Source organism: Thrips palmi, unplaced genomic scaffold (genome assembly GCF_012932325.1).
Source record: "Thrips palmi isolate BJ-2018 unplaced genomic scaffold, TpBJ-2018v1 HiC_scaffold_4, whole genome shotgun sequence".
Lineage (NCBI taxonomy): Eukaryota > Metazoa > Arthropoda > Insecta > Thysanoptera > Thripidae > Thrips > Thrips palmi.
In genome coordinates, this window is record NW_023144631.1 from 11,595,322 (window position 1) to 11,609,681 (window position 14,360).

General features: G+C 49.5%; 3 protein-coding genes across 3 annotated transcripts; 2 read left to right on the plus strand and 1 right to left on the minus strand.

Annotated features, from left to right (window-relative positions):
* Positions 1–6,551: 6,551 nt before the first annotated feature.
* Positions 6,552–9,091, plus strand: LOC117650108 (double-stranded RNA-specific editase B2-like). The gene is made up of 9 exons (XM_034393422.1): positions 6,552–6,568; positions 6,794–6,954; positions 7,035–7,201; positions 7,279–7,402; positions 7,767–7,801; positions 7,878–8,006; positions 8,107–8,151; positions 8,238–8,424; positions 8,504–9,091. The coding sequence occupies exons 2-9, from the start codon at positions 6,804–6,806 to the stop codon at positions 8,578–8,580; spliced, it is 915 nt and encodes a 304-aa protein (XP_034249313.1). The 5' UTR covers positions 6,552–6,568; positions 6,794–6,803; the 3' UTR covers positions 8,581–9,091.
* Positions 9,075–10,307, minus strand: LOC117650113 (translocon-associated protein subunit gamma). Its single transcript, XM_034393434.1, has 4 exons — positions 10,021–10,307; positions 9,641–9,768; positions 9,464–9,555; positions 9,075–9,378 (listed from the first exon to the last, which is right to left on the minus strand). The coding sequence occupies exons 1-4, from the start codon at positions 10,148–10,150 to the stop codon at positions 9,180–9,182; spliced, it is 549 nt and encodes a 182-aa protein (XP_034249325.1). The 5' UTR covers positions 10,151–10,307; the 3' UTR covers positions 9,075–9,179.
* Positions 10,308–10,446: 139 nt separating this feature from the next.
* Positions 10,447–11,532, plus strand: LOC117650115 (replication protein A 14 kDa subunit-like). Its single transcript, XM_034393436.1, has 3 exons — positions 10,447–10,788; positions 10,995–11,175; positions 11,320–11,532. The coding sequence occupies exons 1-3, from the start codon at positions 10,681–10,683 to the stop codon at positions 11,391–11,393; spliced, it is 363 nt and encodes a 120-aa protein (XP_034249327.1). The 5' UTR covers positions 10,447–10,680; the 3' UTR covers positions 11,394–11,532.
* The last annotated feature ends 2,828 nt before the right edge of the window (positions 11,533–14,360 follow it).

Here is a 14,360-nt window from a genome sequence, read left to right on the forward strand (position 1 = left end):
CCCCTACTCCCCCGCGCGCCCAATCGCACACGCACCATTTTTCGGGTTCGGTTTGTCGCATGCGTGTCACTTTGACAGCGGCCACCACACAACCCGTTCGTTTTGATGTTGTTGTTGTTGTTCGCTTGCGTTCGTTTGTGGTTTATTGTTGTTGTCTTTTCGCTTCGTTTTCCATCATTTTCGACCGTGCTCGCGACAAGTCACCCACCGCCGTGGCCGTGCCAAGTGCCGACCAGCAGCCTGAGGGTCGTTTTCGTCGATCTTTCTCTCTCTCTCTCGCACCCAAGCGGGACGCCCCTTGAGTGCGAGAGAGACAGAGAGAGCGACGAAAACGACCCTCGGAATCCAGTCCACTGAGAGATACGGGCACTGCGCAGCACTGCGGCGCACAGACACCATTTGGCAGCCGCGCAAGATTCCGCCCATTCATCGAGGAGCGTACAACAAGGCGGACATCGCGGCGAGGTGGGGTGGAGGTTGGGTGGAGGTTGGGTGGAGGTGCGGTGGAGGTGGGGTGGAGGTGGAAGTGGAAGGTTGAGTGCAGGTGAGTGCAGGTGGAGTGTAGGTGGAGTGCAGGTGGAGTGCAGGTGGAGTGCAGGTGGAGTGCAAGGTGGAGTGCAAGGTGGAGTGCAAGGTGAAATGCAAGGTGAAATGCAAGGTGGAGTGCAAAGTGGAGTGCAGGTGGAGTGCAAGGTGAAATGCAAGGTGGAGTGCAGGTGGAGTGCAGAATGGCCAGTGTCGTCCAGTGTTAGCAAGACAGGCAAGCGCTGCCTAGCTCTGCACTCTAAATGTCGTGTGAGAAATTTCATCGCAAGACATTTAGAGTGTGCTTGCCGGACCGCGTCCGCGTCGCCCCATTCGCCCCAGCTTTTTGCTCCACTTTTGCTGCAGTCTAGAGAATGCGATCGCAAATTTATTTCAGTTGGAGAGAAAAAGTCCTCAAACGCTAGACACTTCTCTACAATTATTTCGCAGCTGCAGCCATTATTTTTTTTCCCTCTCTTTTTCTCGAGTGTACTTTACTTGCAGCCAACTGGAACATGGTGCGAACTGCGCCATTAGGGCCCCACGACGCCGCGGCTCGCCCCGCGCAACCCCCCGACGGGCAGGGGAGGGGAGGAGGAGAGGGGGAGGGGAGGGGAGGAGGAGGGGGGGAGGGGAGGGAGAGGGGAGGGGAGGGGGAGTGGGGGCGCCCCAGGGGGAAGGGGTGATGATGATCACTGATGGGCGTGACGCGCCCCGTGCCCCCAGCGGGGCCCCCCACCCCTTCCCCCGAGTGAAAAGAGACAGACGACAAATGCGCCAAAGAGGACGGGGTGAGCGGGAAGTAGGGCATGGGGAGAACGAGACGAATATGACCTTAATAAAGCAGACTGCCAGCCCCGCCGGCCCCGCCGGCCCCGCCAGGCAGGCAACCCCCTCCGGGAATCGCTGCAGAGGAGCTGGAGCGGCGGCAGCGCGCGCAGCTCGCAGGGCTTTGAGGAGCGAGATTAAATTCCTGCGGTGAGGGTGCACGCTGCACGCTGCGCGTGCGAGAGAGAGCGAGAGAGGGTGCACGCTGCACGGCCTGTTTGTCAGAGAGAGAGAGAGAGAGAGAGGGAGCGAGGGTGCGCCCGTTTTATACCGCACTGAAACGGTACGACAGCGCGACAGTGGTAGTGCGCGCTCTATCCGTGCCGGGGCCGCGGAGAAGCGACCCAAACTGGAGCGTCGCGTTTCGTCAGAAAAGAACGACCGCGGCGGGGTTCGTGTGTGCCGGGAGGTCATGCAGTGCAGGCAGCAGGTCATGCAGGCCACGCGCCTGGAGGGCCCGCCTCGGCCCGCCTCGCGGCGAGGCCGCCGACGACCCCCGCCCGCCGCCCCTGCAGACTGACTCCAGGAGTCGGCGGCGGCGGTCTGTCTCTCTCGCACTCACGGGGCGTTCCGTATAGGCGCGAGAGAGACAGAGCGGCTAAAGAGACTCTCGGAATGAGTCCGCAGCCATGGGCCGAGGCCCGGGCCGTTGGGCGCGACAGGTCCCGAACGGAAGGAACAACAGATGGGGTGGCGGCCCTGGCCTGGAGTGCACACCTCGTGCCGTACCGCGGCCCGCACCGCGGCGGGCTGGTCGATCCACCCAAGGACCTGCCCGCAGTGCCCGCCCACCAGAGGGGTGGCGAGGGATGCGGGGCGGGGCTCTCGCCGGGGCCCTCGCCGGGGCCGTAGGGCGTAGGGCCGGGAGTGTACGGGAAAGAGTGTAGGACCTCAGGGGGCTGCGGAGAGTAAGGCGGGGTTGGTGGGGAGCTTGTTTGAATCGCAGAACTGCAGCTGATTCCGAGAGTCGTTTTCATCGCTCTCTCTCGCACTCACGGGGCGTCCCGTATGGGCGCGAAAGAGACTCAGCGACGAAAACGACTCTCGAAATCCGTCAAGTACTGACCGCCAAGCGAGCTGATCCACGCCCACGTCATTGCTAGACCCTTCAAGGCCCCGAAAGCGATCTATCTAGCCCTCCGCCGCTCGGCGCCCTAGCGGTGCCCTAGCGGTGCCCTGGCAGCGCCTAGCAGCCCCCCGAGTCGGGCCCCGACGGCTCCCAAGCACAGCGGGCAAGCAGGGGTGACCCCGACCGGGAGCAGTGGCAACCAGACGCCCCGGACCAGAGGGGGTAGTTACGGCATCGGGCAAGGCCAGGGGGTGGCGGGGCGTGGCGAGCCGGGGCGGGCCAGGGCAGAGGGGCGGAGCGTGGCAAGGCATGGCAGGGCGTGACGTGGCGGGGCGTGGCGGGGCGGGGCGCAGGGCGGTTTGTGCTCGCCTTCTCCTTGTTCACCCCGCGAGTGCCGTGCGGCGCTGTGCGGTTGGGTTTGGGTCGTCAGCGCGGAAATAGGTCAGCGACCGCCTGGCCCGCGTCTCCCTGCTCCAAGTCGAAGCAAAGCCCTCCCCCCTCCCTCTGTACCACCCCGCTCTTTTCCCGGGCAGGTCACCCCCACCCACCCCACCCCCACCATCCTCTACGGGTGAAATCGGTCAAGGATTGGACAGCTGCAGCCGCATGTGTCCAGGGTTAGCCCCTCTCCCTTCCCTTACACGCGAACGAGCCTCAAAGAGCCCACCAGGGCACTGTGGCCCACCAGGGTGCATTGGCGCATCAGAGCTCACCAGGGGGCATCATGGCCCATCATGGCCCATCATGACCCACCAAGACCCACCAGGACCCACCAGGACCCACCAGGACCCACCGGGACCCACCAGGACCCACCGGGACCCACCAGGACCCAGTAGGACCCACCGGGACCCACCAGGACCCACCAGGACCCAACCAGGACCCAGTAGGACCCACCGGGACCCACCAGGACCCAGTAGGACCAAGTAGACCACCATGGACCCACCAAGGACCCACCAGGACCCACCAGGACCCACCAGGACCCACCAGGACCCACCAGGACCCACCAGGACCCACCAGGACCCACCAGGACCCACCAGGACCCACCAGGACCCACCAGGACCCACCAGGACCCACCAGGACCCACCAGGACCCACCAAGGACCCACCAGGACCCACCAGGCCCACCAGGACCCACCATGGACCCACCATGGACCCACCAGGACCCACCAGGACCCACCAGACCCACCAGGACCACCAGGACCACCAGGCCCAGGACCACAGGACCCACCGAGGACCCACCAGGACCCACCAGGACCCACCAGGACCCACCAGGACCCACCAGGGCCCAGTAGGACCAAGCAGGACGAAGTGGGACCAAGTAGGACCCACCAGGACCCACCAGGACCCACCAGGACCCAGTAGGACCAGGTAGGACCAAGTGGGACCAAGTAGGACCCACCGAGGACCCACCAGGACCCATCAGGACCTCCCAGGACCCACCACGGCGCACCATGGCGCACCATGGCTCACTCAAGGGCCCACCATGGCCCACCATGGCCCACCATGGCTCAAACCAAGGCCCACCATGGCTCAAACCAAGGCCCACCATGGCTCAAACCAAGGCCCGCCATGGCCTGCAACAAGGCCGACCAGGGCCTTGACGGCTGGTCGCAGAGGGGCCCGGAGGGGCCGATAGCAACCCCGCCCTCCCCGAGTACGCGGACACTCGGTGCTCTCGTGCCCTTGGATTCCTTGGACGATCCGAGTGAGCGCCGCGCAACAGGAAATGTTCAAGTGCACTTCGCGGGTTCGACTCGCAGCCGAGCCAAAAAATAAATGGTCGGTGCATTAGTGGTCGAGCTCTCTCTCCCGATACCACTTGTCAGATGCAACACGGGCTTCGGACGGCAAAAGCGTCTAGTCGACTGCGGTAGAGCACTGTCTGCGTCTCTCTCTCTCAGATCTCCCGTCGCCACCCGTTCGGGCGGAGACGCATACGCCATCTGTCGGCGGGTCGCCACACCACTGGGAGCCGTCGAGCTCACTCGCTTACTCGCATTTGGCCCTGGCTTTGCCCAAAGTGATCCAAGGCAAGAAATCAGTGATATGAACAAGTGAGACGGTTTACAGCTCTCTCTCTCTCTCTCTAGCTCTTTCAATTTGATAGCACCACATTCAACATCAGCATTCAAACAGAAATATTGTCACAGTCTGTGAGTGGATGAATACGATGTGGCCTTGAAGCTTGCTCAAGGGCTGTGGTTTGAATCACTGTGTTCACCTTGTTTTCCACTCTACACAGCAAAAGTCGATTCTTATTTCAGTGACAGCTGGGAAAAGTACAGCAATTATCCAGCATGACACCTAATGATGACATATTCACTACAAAGAACACTGCCACATGACGCAAACTTTATCCTACAAAAGTCTGATGGCAACAGTATCCGTCTAAGTTTCCAGCTCCCATGAGATTTCCATTCCCTGCACCCCCCCCAAAAAAAAAAAAAAAAAAAAAAACTAATACTAAAATTGCCAAATCTTTCATAGAGTAATTTGCTTTAGTTACACTGAATCGTTTAAAATGTAACAATTTCTATTGAGGGGGAAAAGGTAAACAAATCGCAATCATTTGAAAACAATGATCCTATTCAGCAGACAGCAGAATCACACTTTACAAGCCAAAAACAAAAATAGTGTTAGCGTAAAACTCAAAGCAGAGCTCCGGATGTGGTAAACGTAATGGTGCAAATCAATCCAAACCCAAGTGACCTTAACGAAGTTGCCTTCTCCTCGACCCCCAGCCCTGTCGTTAGCACAAACAACCTTAGCACAAAGCACTTTGGATGCACTTAATGTGGTTGGTCTGTGTACAGGTTAGGACTAGGACAACAGTCACTTCGGCAGGGGGTCGTTTGCCGTTTGCGGTGCAAGTACACAATGGGTGTGGTCCCGAGCACGTCTCACAACTGGGCGAGGAACGCCGCACAGGGAAACCTCTCCCACGAAACGCCTCGGCAGTCGCAGACAGGCAGCAACAAAGAATCCCAACCAATACGATCCCTAATGGCAGTGGATGAAGTACTCACCGAAACGCAGCAACGACTCAGCCCCAGCGCGGCCAACGCCGCAAAGTCCTGGATCCTCGTCTCGAACACTCACGCACAGACCAATAACGCCCCAAAGTTTGTTTTCCCACAGGACCGATAAGGAAAAATGACAAATTGCAAGGGGTTACCGTCAACTACCCTTGCCCCCCACGGAACCGAATCGTTCGGTCGGGCCGTGTCCGAAGGTAACCGAATAATGCGGGCAGCGTCGCCAACACTACAAGTCGGGATCAGCTGGTTAACACGGCAAAGCATTTCCTACTTTAGACGTACCGCTGATTCAAGAATGACAAGGACAAGGCAAATTCATTGACCGACGAGTGTGAAAGCCTTGACATGGCAGCAGTTTGTGTTGAACGTAACTTTTTTGGAGTGTAGGGTTGCAGTTTCCGAAAGAGTGCCGCATCAAGCAGACGAAAGCAGGAAAAAAGGATGTTTGTGATTGAATTTAGCCTTATTGGTGACCTAATTGCAACAAAATAAATTTCTCCACGAAATAGGGGAAATATTCTTCAATTTCTTCTTTCGATTTACGTTATAGTTGCTCTCCCGCATTACGATTTTAATATTTTATTGTTCTAAAGTTTGAAACGCGCGCCATTGTCACCATTTTAGCCAACTTGTCACTGCCGCTTTCAGCATTGTCATTCCCTTTGTTTCACAGCGCCACAAACGAAACCATACTTAAAAAGATCCGCTTTGTATAAAACATTATAGTTGTGATGAAATATGGGGGCTATTTCAGTCAAATAATTGGTTAGAGTTATAGAAGAAACCAAAAAGGGTTGGCTCAGTTGGAGTCAGCGTTCGTCGTCGTTCCGCTGTTTTTTTGTGTTTGTGTCTGTGCCCCGACCGACCATTTGTCAGACAACCGCATCTTTGCTTTGCTAGTTTATCGGTTTGGATTTGTCGCACTTTTCGTTCTTCTGTCGGTCTTCGTTTATAGTAAGTATGTTCTACTCATATAAGACCTCATTGGTTTCTTTGATGCGCATAGTCTTCGTATGATTACAAAGTACTTGTGCTGAGTTCTGTATTCTGCTATGCAGCCTCAGCCTATCGGCTGCCGAGCGAGCGTGCCGCAAAGCAGCGACAATTAAGTATTGTTTTAGCTGCAGTGTTCACTTTCCGGAGCATTATTGAAGTCCGATCCGCAGATAGGATAGGGATATCATTGCTGCGCCATTTTTTCCTATTTTCCTGCGAGTGCTAAGACGCCCTCCATGTTCAAAACGCCCCTCACAGATCCTGTTGCCAGTGCCCAGGGAGTGATACAATATTTTAATAATAATTAATTGTTTATTGAACTTCTTTTTCCTTTTCAGTTACGTCACTATGGCTTCAAACAATAATGTGATGAATCCACTGAGCTATCCAAATGACCAGAGTTTTGGTACTGGTGCCATGGATACAAGTACTGAGAATGACAACTTTGAAGCTCAAGGTGCACGCAAGCCTTGGTTAAAAAGGCCTGGTGGTGCTATTGGTAAGTAACATTTTCAGTTGAAAAAGATTGTTGATGATTCTCTTTAGTTTTTTTGTTTCACATGTCTTTATTTTCTGCAGTGAAAGTTGCTCCAGACGTTAAGCGTCGTAGAAGGAATTATCAAGCCAAGAAGCTTATGATCCCGAAAAACCCCTTGATGATTCTCAATGAACTGAAGCCAGGCCTTCCCTACAACATTTCTGAAAAAAGTGAAAACAATCAGACCGTGTTCGTTGTGTCTGTGGAGGTAAAAATAACAAAACTATAGATACCATTTTAATATTTAACATTTTGCAAACCTTTCATTTTATTTTTTTTTTTCAGATTGACGGTTCAACATTTTTGGGACAGGCCCCCAGCAAGAAACTTGCTCAGCAAGAAGCTGCAGAATCTGCTTTGAGGGGCCTGTACTTTGACAAACTAATGGATCAACTTGTCAAGAAAGAAGGTGAGACTTTCAACTGCAAGTTTATTGGTTTTCAAAAGAGTGCCGTATTTATTTCATTACAAGATGGTACATTTAATTCGGGTACCACATCAATGACCTTAAAAAATTAAGTCATGCAGCTTAGGTCCCAAGTCCCTGACATCCTAACACAACGATGTTGGTTGCTTCATTCATTGGTTGCATCCTCATCCTCTTGTTGTTTAGAGGGTTCTTGTGGTTTCCAACCTTGTCTTCCCATAGGTATAGCACTGTTATGCTGACTGTAGTGTCCTCAAACACCTGGTTTAATAGTCTGAATGATTTTGACCATCAAATTACATAGTTGAAAAGGCTAACTGTGGTTTGTTTCACTCTTTCTTTGCAGATGAAGACACTCCAATGAAAGAGGAGGACAGTCAGGTAAGCAATACTAAAACCAAGCAAAATGCTTCAAAAATGGAAAATTTATCACCTTTCTTGCTTTTTTAATTTCTAGACTGATGCTGTTAAAAATCAAGTCCCTGAGGATGACACTCCATGGAGCAGCTTGGCATCACTAGCTATGTTCAAACTAGCTGCTCTATGGCAAGGTTCTACCAAACCCTTCGGGCTAGTAACTAGCCAGGTTGGTTGATGGATTTTGATTTGTTCATTCTCCAGTTTGTACATGCAAAATTAATGTGCTACTTCTGTTTTCCGTACTATTCACATTGCATTCTTTTCAGAACTCATCACTGAATCAAGGAAAGATTCCTTCAAATCCCTCTGAGGTTGGTCCTGTAATGCTGTTACACCAGTGGCCCTTATCCTAAGTTTCCTTCTGTTTACCATTTTATTCTCTTTAAATTCTTTCCAGAACTCAACTTTGAGTCCATGTCCAAAAGGAAAGCTTCCTTCAAATGCCGCTGAGGTTAATCCTGTGATGCTGTTACACCAAATAAGCCCACAGTCTAAGTTTACTGAACAGGCAAGAGATGTTCGTAATGGGGCCACGGTGTTCACACTAACTGTTGATTTCAATGGCCAATATTTTTGTGGCTCTGGTAAGTTTTCACATCACAATGGCATCTAAGCAAGCCTGTATTGAGTTGATGGGGCTTAATATAAAGTTTTTTTTTTCAGCAACCAACAAAAAGACAGCCAAGAAGATTTGTGCTAAAGCTGCTTTGCAATCTTATGGAGTTGAATATACCGACTAATTTATCCGCTTTTGGCACCAAGTCTCAAGTTCACATATTATTTTAGATTTTATTTTATTTTACACTTAATCAATTTTGGGTGTTAAGTTTCAAAACCCACTCTGAAGAAAAATATCTTCTCTCTTATCTGACGTAGGAGAAAATGTACTGTGTTTAAGTGAGTTGAGTTTACCAACTCACATTTAGATTAGACAGATATTCACTGGACACTAATGTTACTCCTCATCACAGTGCCCACTTATTTTGTGTGTTCTGACTAAAAGTGACTTTGTTTTTTATCACTTGTGGAGAGTGGGCTGCATTCTATTGGTTTCAATTTATGCCGTGAAGGAAGTGGTCAAGTTTGTATGGCACCTCCTTTTCATCACTGTGTTGCAGTATTTGCCAGATTTTTGTTTCAATTTGAGTGTAGTTTATTAGAAGTTATTGAAGACTATGTGCATTTAATGATTATGTCTAGTCTGTCAAAGGGATAATGTTAAGTAATAAAAAATTTAAAAAAAACTTGCTATTTGTTGTTTAATTTAATATCAAAAATTAACATAAATAAGAAACATAAGACTCTTCTTAGAAGAACTTACATTTAATTAGTACAGTATTTACTGGGTACCAGTAGAAAGAAGGGCCAAGAGACCACCAGCCACACCAACTGATAAAATATAGTTTACAGCAGGGGTGAATGACTTAAGGACATAAAAGCTGGCAAAAATAACAATAGCCAAAAAGAGGGCATTGTTGTAGAAAATAGAGAATGTGGTAGCTTCATAGTCAGCAACTTCATTCTTTTTCCACAGAATTCTGAAACAAAACATTAAAATTGATTCAAATATTGTAGTGAAGAAACCTGAACAGCTTGAAATGAAAAGCTGGAAGTTTTGTTTACCTTTCATCCTTCTCCTTCTTGCTCATCCTCTTGTCCTCTGCTAACTTCTTGGTCATTTCCCGGTTAACAGCATCTTCACGCTTCACTGCCACCTGAACAGACAAACAACCAGTTAGCTCTGACCCAGCAAACACTGAGAGCAAATGATTTCAAAAATTTAACAAAGCTAAATCACACCTTATGTTTTAGGATGAACTTTGTATTCTTGTACGCAAAAGCAACAAGGTAAGTGCTGACAATAGTCACCACAACGAAGGAGATGAGCGATGCATAAAGATCGATCATGTGGATCCTCCAGAAAAGCCCTGGAAAGCAAAGAAAAAATACATTAGGTCTGTGAAAGAAGTAAGTACTCCTGAAAGCTAGTTAATAATATCTAGATGCAATTAAAAGTTGTAGTGCAAGATGGTGTTTCCTTTTGACAATAACTTGTCGAGCTAGGTTACACTGGAATTTTACTTGTGACCTGATGGAAGAGACTGCGTCCCTTCAAAACCTAATTCAAAATTTTACTAACTACGAAGATACACAGAAACAATCTACTGATTGAAACTCACAGATGGGAATGGCAGAAACGATGAAAGCGTTCCCGTAGAAAAGAGCAGACGATTTGGTGGAGACATTTCGGCTAAAATCTTGGAGAAGCAGCTCCTCTTCCCTGGTGAAAGCTTGTTTCTTGTTCGACATGGTGATTTTATTCGGGGCAATGCCGAATGTCGTGGCACTGGGTGAGTGAGTGAATGAGAGAGTGACCCACTGCAAGGGAAGAGAACAGACAGGGGGAAGAAGCAGCACCCGTAACAGCCGACGCGTCGCGGTGGCAGAAAACCGGCGGTGACGTGTCGCTTGTTTTCACGACGAGAACGCCTTTGAGAAAATGTTTGGAACTGCTTGCACTGCTGTACCAACAAAACAAAATAGATTACTTCTGTAGAACGGGTTGATAACAATTTCTTTCTCGTAGATAAAGTGACGATTTTCCATTTTCTTTCCCACTTTTAAAAATACTTGTTAAGAAGGCTCATAAGGCTATCCTCTGATTTTAGGGTAGACTTCAGTTGTTGGCCCCACTGAACGTGCGCGCGTTTCTTCTCGGCTGACAAAAAGAGAACGAGTGCTTTATTCATTTTTGCCGTTCTGTCGGGTTCTGTCGTTCTATCATTCTTGAGTGAATTCTTCGTCTTCCAAAGGTCCGAAACTTCTTTTCTTTTGTCACCATGGCAAATGAAAAATTTGGTGTTCCTAGAGTCAGTGTAACTGGCACCATGCTGCAGACTAACCGGTACATGGAAAAGAATGTGAGGTTGGTTGGCTACGTCGTGAAGGTATGTATTTTGACAGGATCATATTTTTATGTCCATTCCTCTGCAATAACCACAGCATTTCACGTCCATCAAATTTTGAATACCCTACTCTATCGGTACCTAATTATTTTGACACTTTTAAACCAGGCTTCTGTTCGTCCTCCCATTTATTGATCTGCATTGCAGCACCTTTAGGAAAATCATTTTTCCTTTCATTTTGCTTTCAGAACACTGGAAATAGTGTTGACGTTAACACTGGAGATAATATCACTGTCAAACTGCAATTCGATGCTCCACTTGATGAACCATTGGAAGGTCTCATCGATGTCTTTGGAAGAGTGACTGGAAAGGATCTTATTCTAGTAGAGCACTACCTTACGGTTGTTCCTGAAATTGCTGAAGATTTTGGTATGTTTTAAGTCTTCTAATCACATTGTTTTAACTTGAAGTAATCCATTTTTCCACAAGTACCGTCCACTAGTATTACTTTAACACTTGTATTTTGTATTTCACAGCATTATATAATTGCTCTCATAATTACTTTAATTGCAGATTTGCCCAACTATAATAAGGCTATAACATACCTAGGATCCTCTGATAATCCGTGGACTCAGATTGATTTCTGAAACTGTCAAACAAGTTGACAATGTGTGATTAATCTGGCTTTGCCGGCTTTGCTGTATTTTATTTTTTTTACCCCCTAGTATTATTATGTTTCTATTTAATTGATGTGTATCAAGTCAAATAAATTTATAAATGATGATAGCCTTTTGTTTGTTTCCTTGTTCAGCGTACAAAGAATGTATGAAGGTAATTTTATTAAGCATGGAGTTGCTGTTATGGGCCTCAGACGAAAGTAAATTGGGTTTAGGAAACAAAAAGAGACCATGATTTTTTGCTCGGTCTGGCACACAACATTTATCACGGACACTGCTCCTGCTCTATCGCAGCGAGGTGACAGAAAATGGAATGACCAAAACGAATTTTTTGGCTTCGCCCAATGAAATGAAAAGAAAATAAATTAAATAAAATGGCGGAGCCATCTGGAGTCAGAGCCACGGTGTGGAGGAAAAGAAATGAAACGAATCGACAAAGAAACCAAAGCAACAGAATAAAATTGTTGTTTTCTATCAGTTCGTTCGTTAAAATATCACGACCACACGGGAACGCATTGTAATGTAATTTCTTTATGTTGGTAACGCGGGTACATTTGAATCAGAACCTGAAAGCGAATCTGTCTATCAATTTCAATGTTGAGTCAGTGACGTGCTGGAGGAGGGAACATTTGAATCAGAACGTGCAAGCGAGTGAATATCGAGTCAGCGACGGTAAATGTATCCTGAAATTGGGCAGGCTCACAACGGCTCGACCTGGCAGACGTATTAGTCAACCTAACCTGCACAACCTCGACAAGTTCACGTATTTTGGTTTGGTGTTGTCGACTACAGTTTCCTTCTCAGCAAGGTTCTATGACCGAACGTCGATAATGGATTACAGAACAACTAAAAATGAGAACAACGTTTGATGTGCAACCTTGACAAACTCAGAATGCTCGTTTCCTCATAAACAAATAAATTTGTTGATAAATGATTATTATGACACTGCAGAACATGCAGACGAATCGTAAACTTATATTTTTGTCATATTGATTCCGTAAGTTGACGCTGGCGTCATGAAAAGGAATTAGAAGGCGAAGCCCCTGGAATGAACATTCCTGACTAGTTTTACACTTAGACAGACGGCAAGTGAAGGGGCGCACACTTTAGATTGATATGACAGACAGTATACAGTGCATTTTTAAGAATTGACTTATCACTCCTTTCAGTCCCCTTTTTACTTTTATTGTACGGTTTGGTTTCACGTTTTCCAACGTGCGCGAAAGTGGCGGTGAAGTTTGAACGTTTGAACACTCAAGGGTTGGCGAACCTGGAAGCCATTTTCGAGCGGATCGGAACGGATCATCACGTCCACGTTACCGCCAAGAAATCGTCGCAGCTCATTGTCTCGCTTCGCTTTCGAACATCCAGAGAAATAAACCTTCAAGTCTTCGATCGCCGGTCGTGTCTCCAGGTGAGTGTTGAGTGACAGTTTCGTGCTTTGACGTGTAATTCGCTTTCGGTTTGATGGGGCCCTGCTCGCCCTGCTGTTCAAAGCTTTGTGCGCGTTCGGCCGGTGACCGGGTCCGCTGTGATGGCTTCCCGCCGCTCCGCCCGCCCCTGAGTCACAACCGTTTTGAATTCAATGAAAGCACGTACAATTTTCGGCGCACTGAACAGAAAAGTGACTTCAGAGCGATTTCGATAAAGGTGTCATTTGCTCATGTGCCCGGCTTAATGTAATTTCTGATTCAATCCGTCAAAGTCATTTGGCGGGAAGTGTCTCAAAAATGCCGACGGCCGGACGTCAGTAGCAAACAAACCAACCGGTGTTTCTCGCGTCTCTAACGAAACTCTAAGAATGCCACCGAGACTGTGGCCTATTGTTTGGGTCGCTTTTCTTCATCACCACACTGTAAAACCTAGTGTGCGGTGGAGAACCGGAACACAGACTGTAATCCGGTGGTGGAGAACTCCACCCTTGAACGTGTAGACTTATGCAGTTCTCCACTTTTGAAGGGTGGGGACCGATTCCGAGAGTCGTTTTCGTCGCTCTGTCTCTCTCGCACCTGTACAGCACGCGCCATGAGTGCGGCGGAGACAGAGCGACGAAAACGACTCTCGGAATCAGTCCTGCTATGCGCCTATCTCTTGTCATGGTGCAGGGGCAGACCGATTCCGAGAGTCGTTTTCGTCGCTCTGTCTCTCTCGCACCTGTACGTACAGGACGCCCCATGAGTGCGACGGGACAGAGCGACGAAAACGACTCTCGGAATCAGTCCTGCCTATGCGCCTATCTCTTGTCATGGTGCAAACTAGGAATCCGCATTTGAACTAAAGCACTTGCAAGTGGTGAGACTGCGATTTTCACAGTGCACCCCCGCTGTAATCTAACCGGCCGATTGATTGCTCCAGCGATGCCGCCGACTCCAGGCCGCCGCGCCGACCGGCAGGACAGGCGGCGCGAGCTGCTGGACGCCGTGGAGAAGGAGGAGCGCATCACGCGATTCCTCTACGGACACATGCTGCAGCCCGACCAGATCCGCGGCAAGACCCTCAAGAGGCTCCGGATCCCGACCAAACCCAGCGGCCAGATCGACTGGGCTGCAGTGGGGTAAGCAGCGCGCAGTGGATTTGGCAGAAGAACGGCGGAGGCGGACGCGTTTTGAGCCCCAGAGTCGCTTGACAGGACTCGAACGGAACGTGCCCCCCCCCCCCCCTCGGAGAGAAATTCTTTGGTGGGGTCACACACACGTTCGGTCCGAGTGCTGTTCAGCTACTCTGGAGCTTAAAAGGCGTCTTGAATTTTGGCCACCTCCGCTGGTCTTCTGGCTCACTGTGCGGCGAGTGCAGGGCTTTTTTTTTGGGGGGGGGGGATGTCGAGTTGTCAGCGGATTCCGAGAGTCGTTTTGGTCGCTCTGTTTCCCTCGCACACACACACACAGCGCCGAAAACGACTGTCAGCCTGCAGGGCCGTGCAGGGCTGGCGGGGAAGGG

Bases quoted from the DNA above. Each gene is read 5' to 3' on its own strand.
- LOC117650108 (XM_034393422.1), top strand. From the start codon at position 6,804: ATGGCTTCAAACAATAATGTGATGAATCCACTGAGCTATCCAAATGAC. The intron at 8,007-8,106 runs GTTGGTTGATGG...CATTCTTTTCAG, and splicing joins TCGGGCTAGTAACTAGCCAG to AACTCATCACTGAATCAAGG. The intron at 8,152-8,237 runs GTTGGTCCTGTA...AATTCTTTCCAG, and splicing joins TTCCTTCAAATCCCTCTGAG to AACTCAACTTTGAGTCCATG.
- LOC117650113 (XM_034393434.1), bottom strand. From the start codon at position 10,150: ATGTCGAACAAGAAACAAGCTTTCACCAGGGAAGAGGAGCTGCTTCTC. The intron at 9,769-10,020 runs GTGAGTTTCAAT...TTTGCTTTCCAG, and splicing joins CGTTTCTGCCATTCCCATCT to GGCTTTTCTGGAGGATCCAC. The intron at 9,556-9,640 runs GTGTGATTTAGC...TTGTCTGTTCAG, and splicing joins AGTTCATCCTAAAACATAAG to GTGGCAGTGAAGCGTGAAGA.
- LOC117650115 (XM_034393436.1), top strand. From the start codon at position 10,681: ATGGCAAATGAAAAATTTGGTGTTCCTAGAGTCAGTGTAACTGGCACC. The intron at 10,789-10,994 runs GTATGTATTTTG...TTTTGCTTTCAG, and splicing joins TGGTTGGCTACGTCGTGAAG to AACACTGGAAATAGTGTTGA. The intron at 11,176-11,319 runs GTATGTTTTAAG...CTTTAATTGCAG, and splicing joins TGAAATTGCTGAAGATTTTG to ATTTGCCCAACTATAATAAG.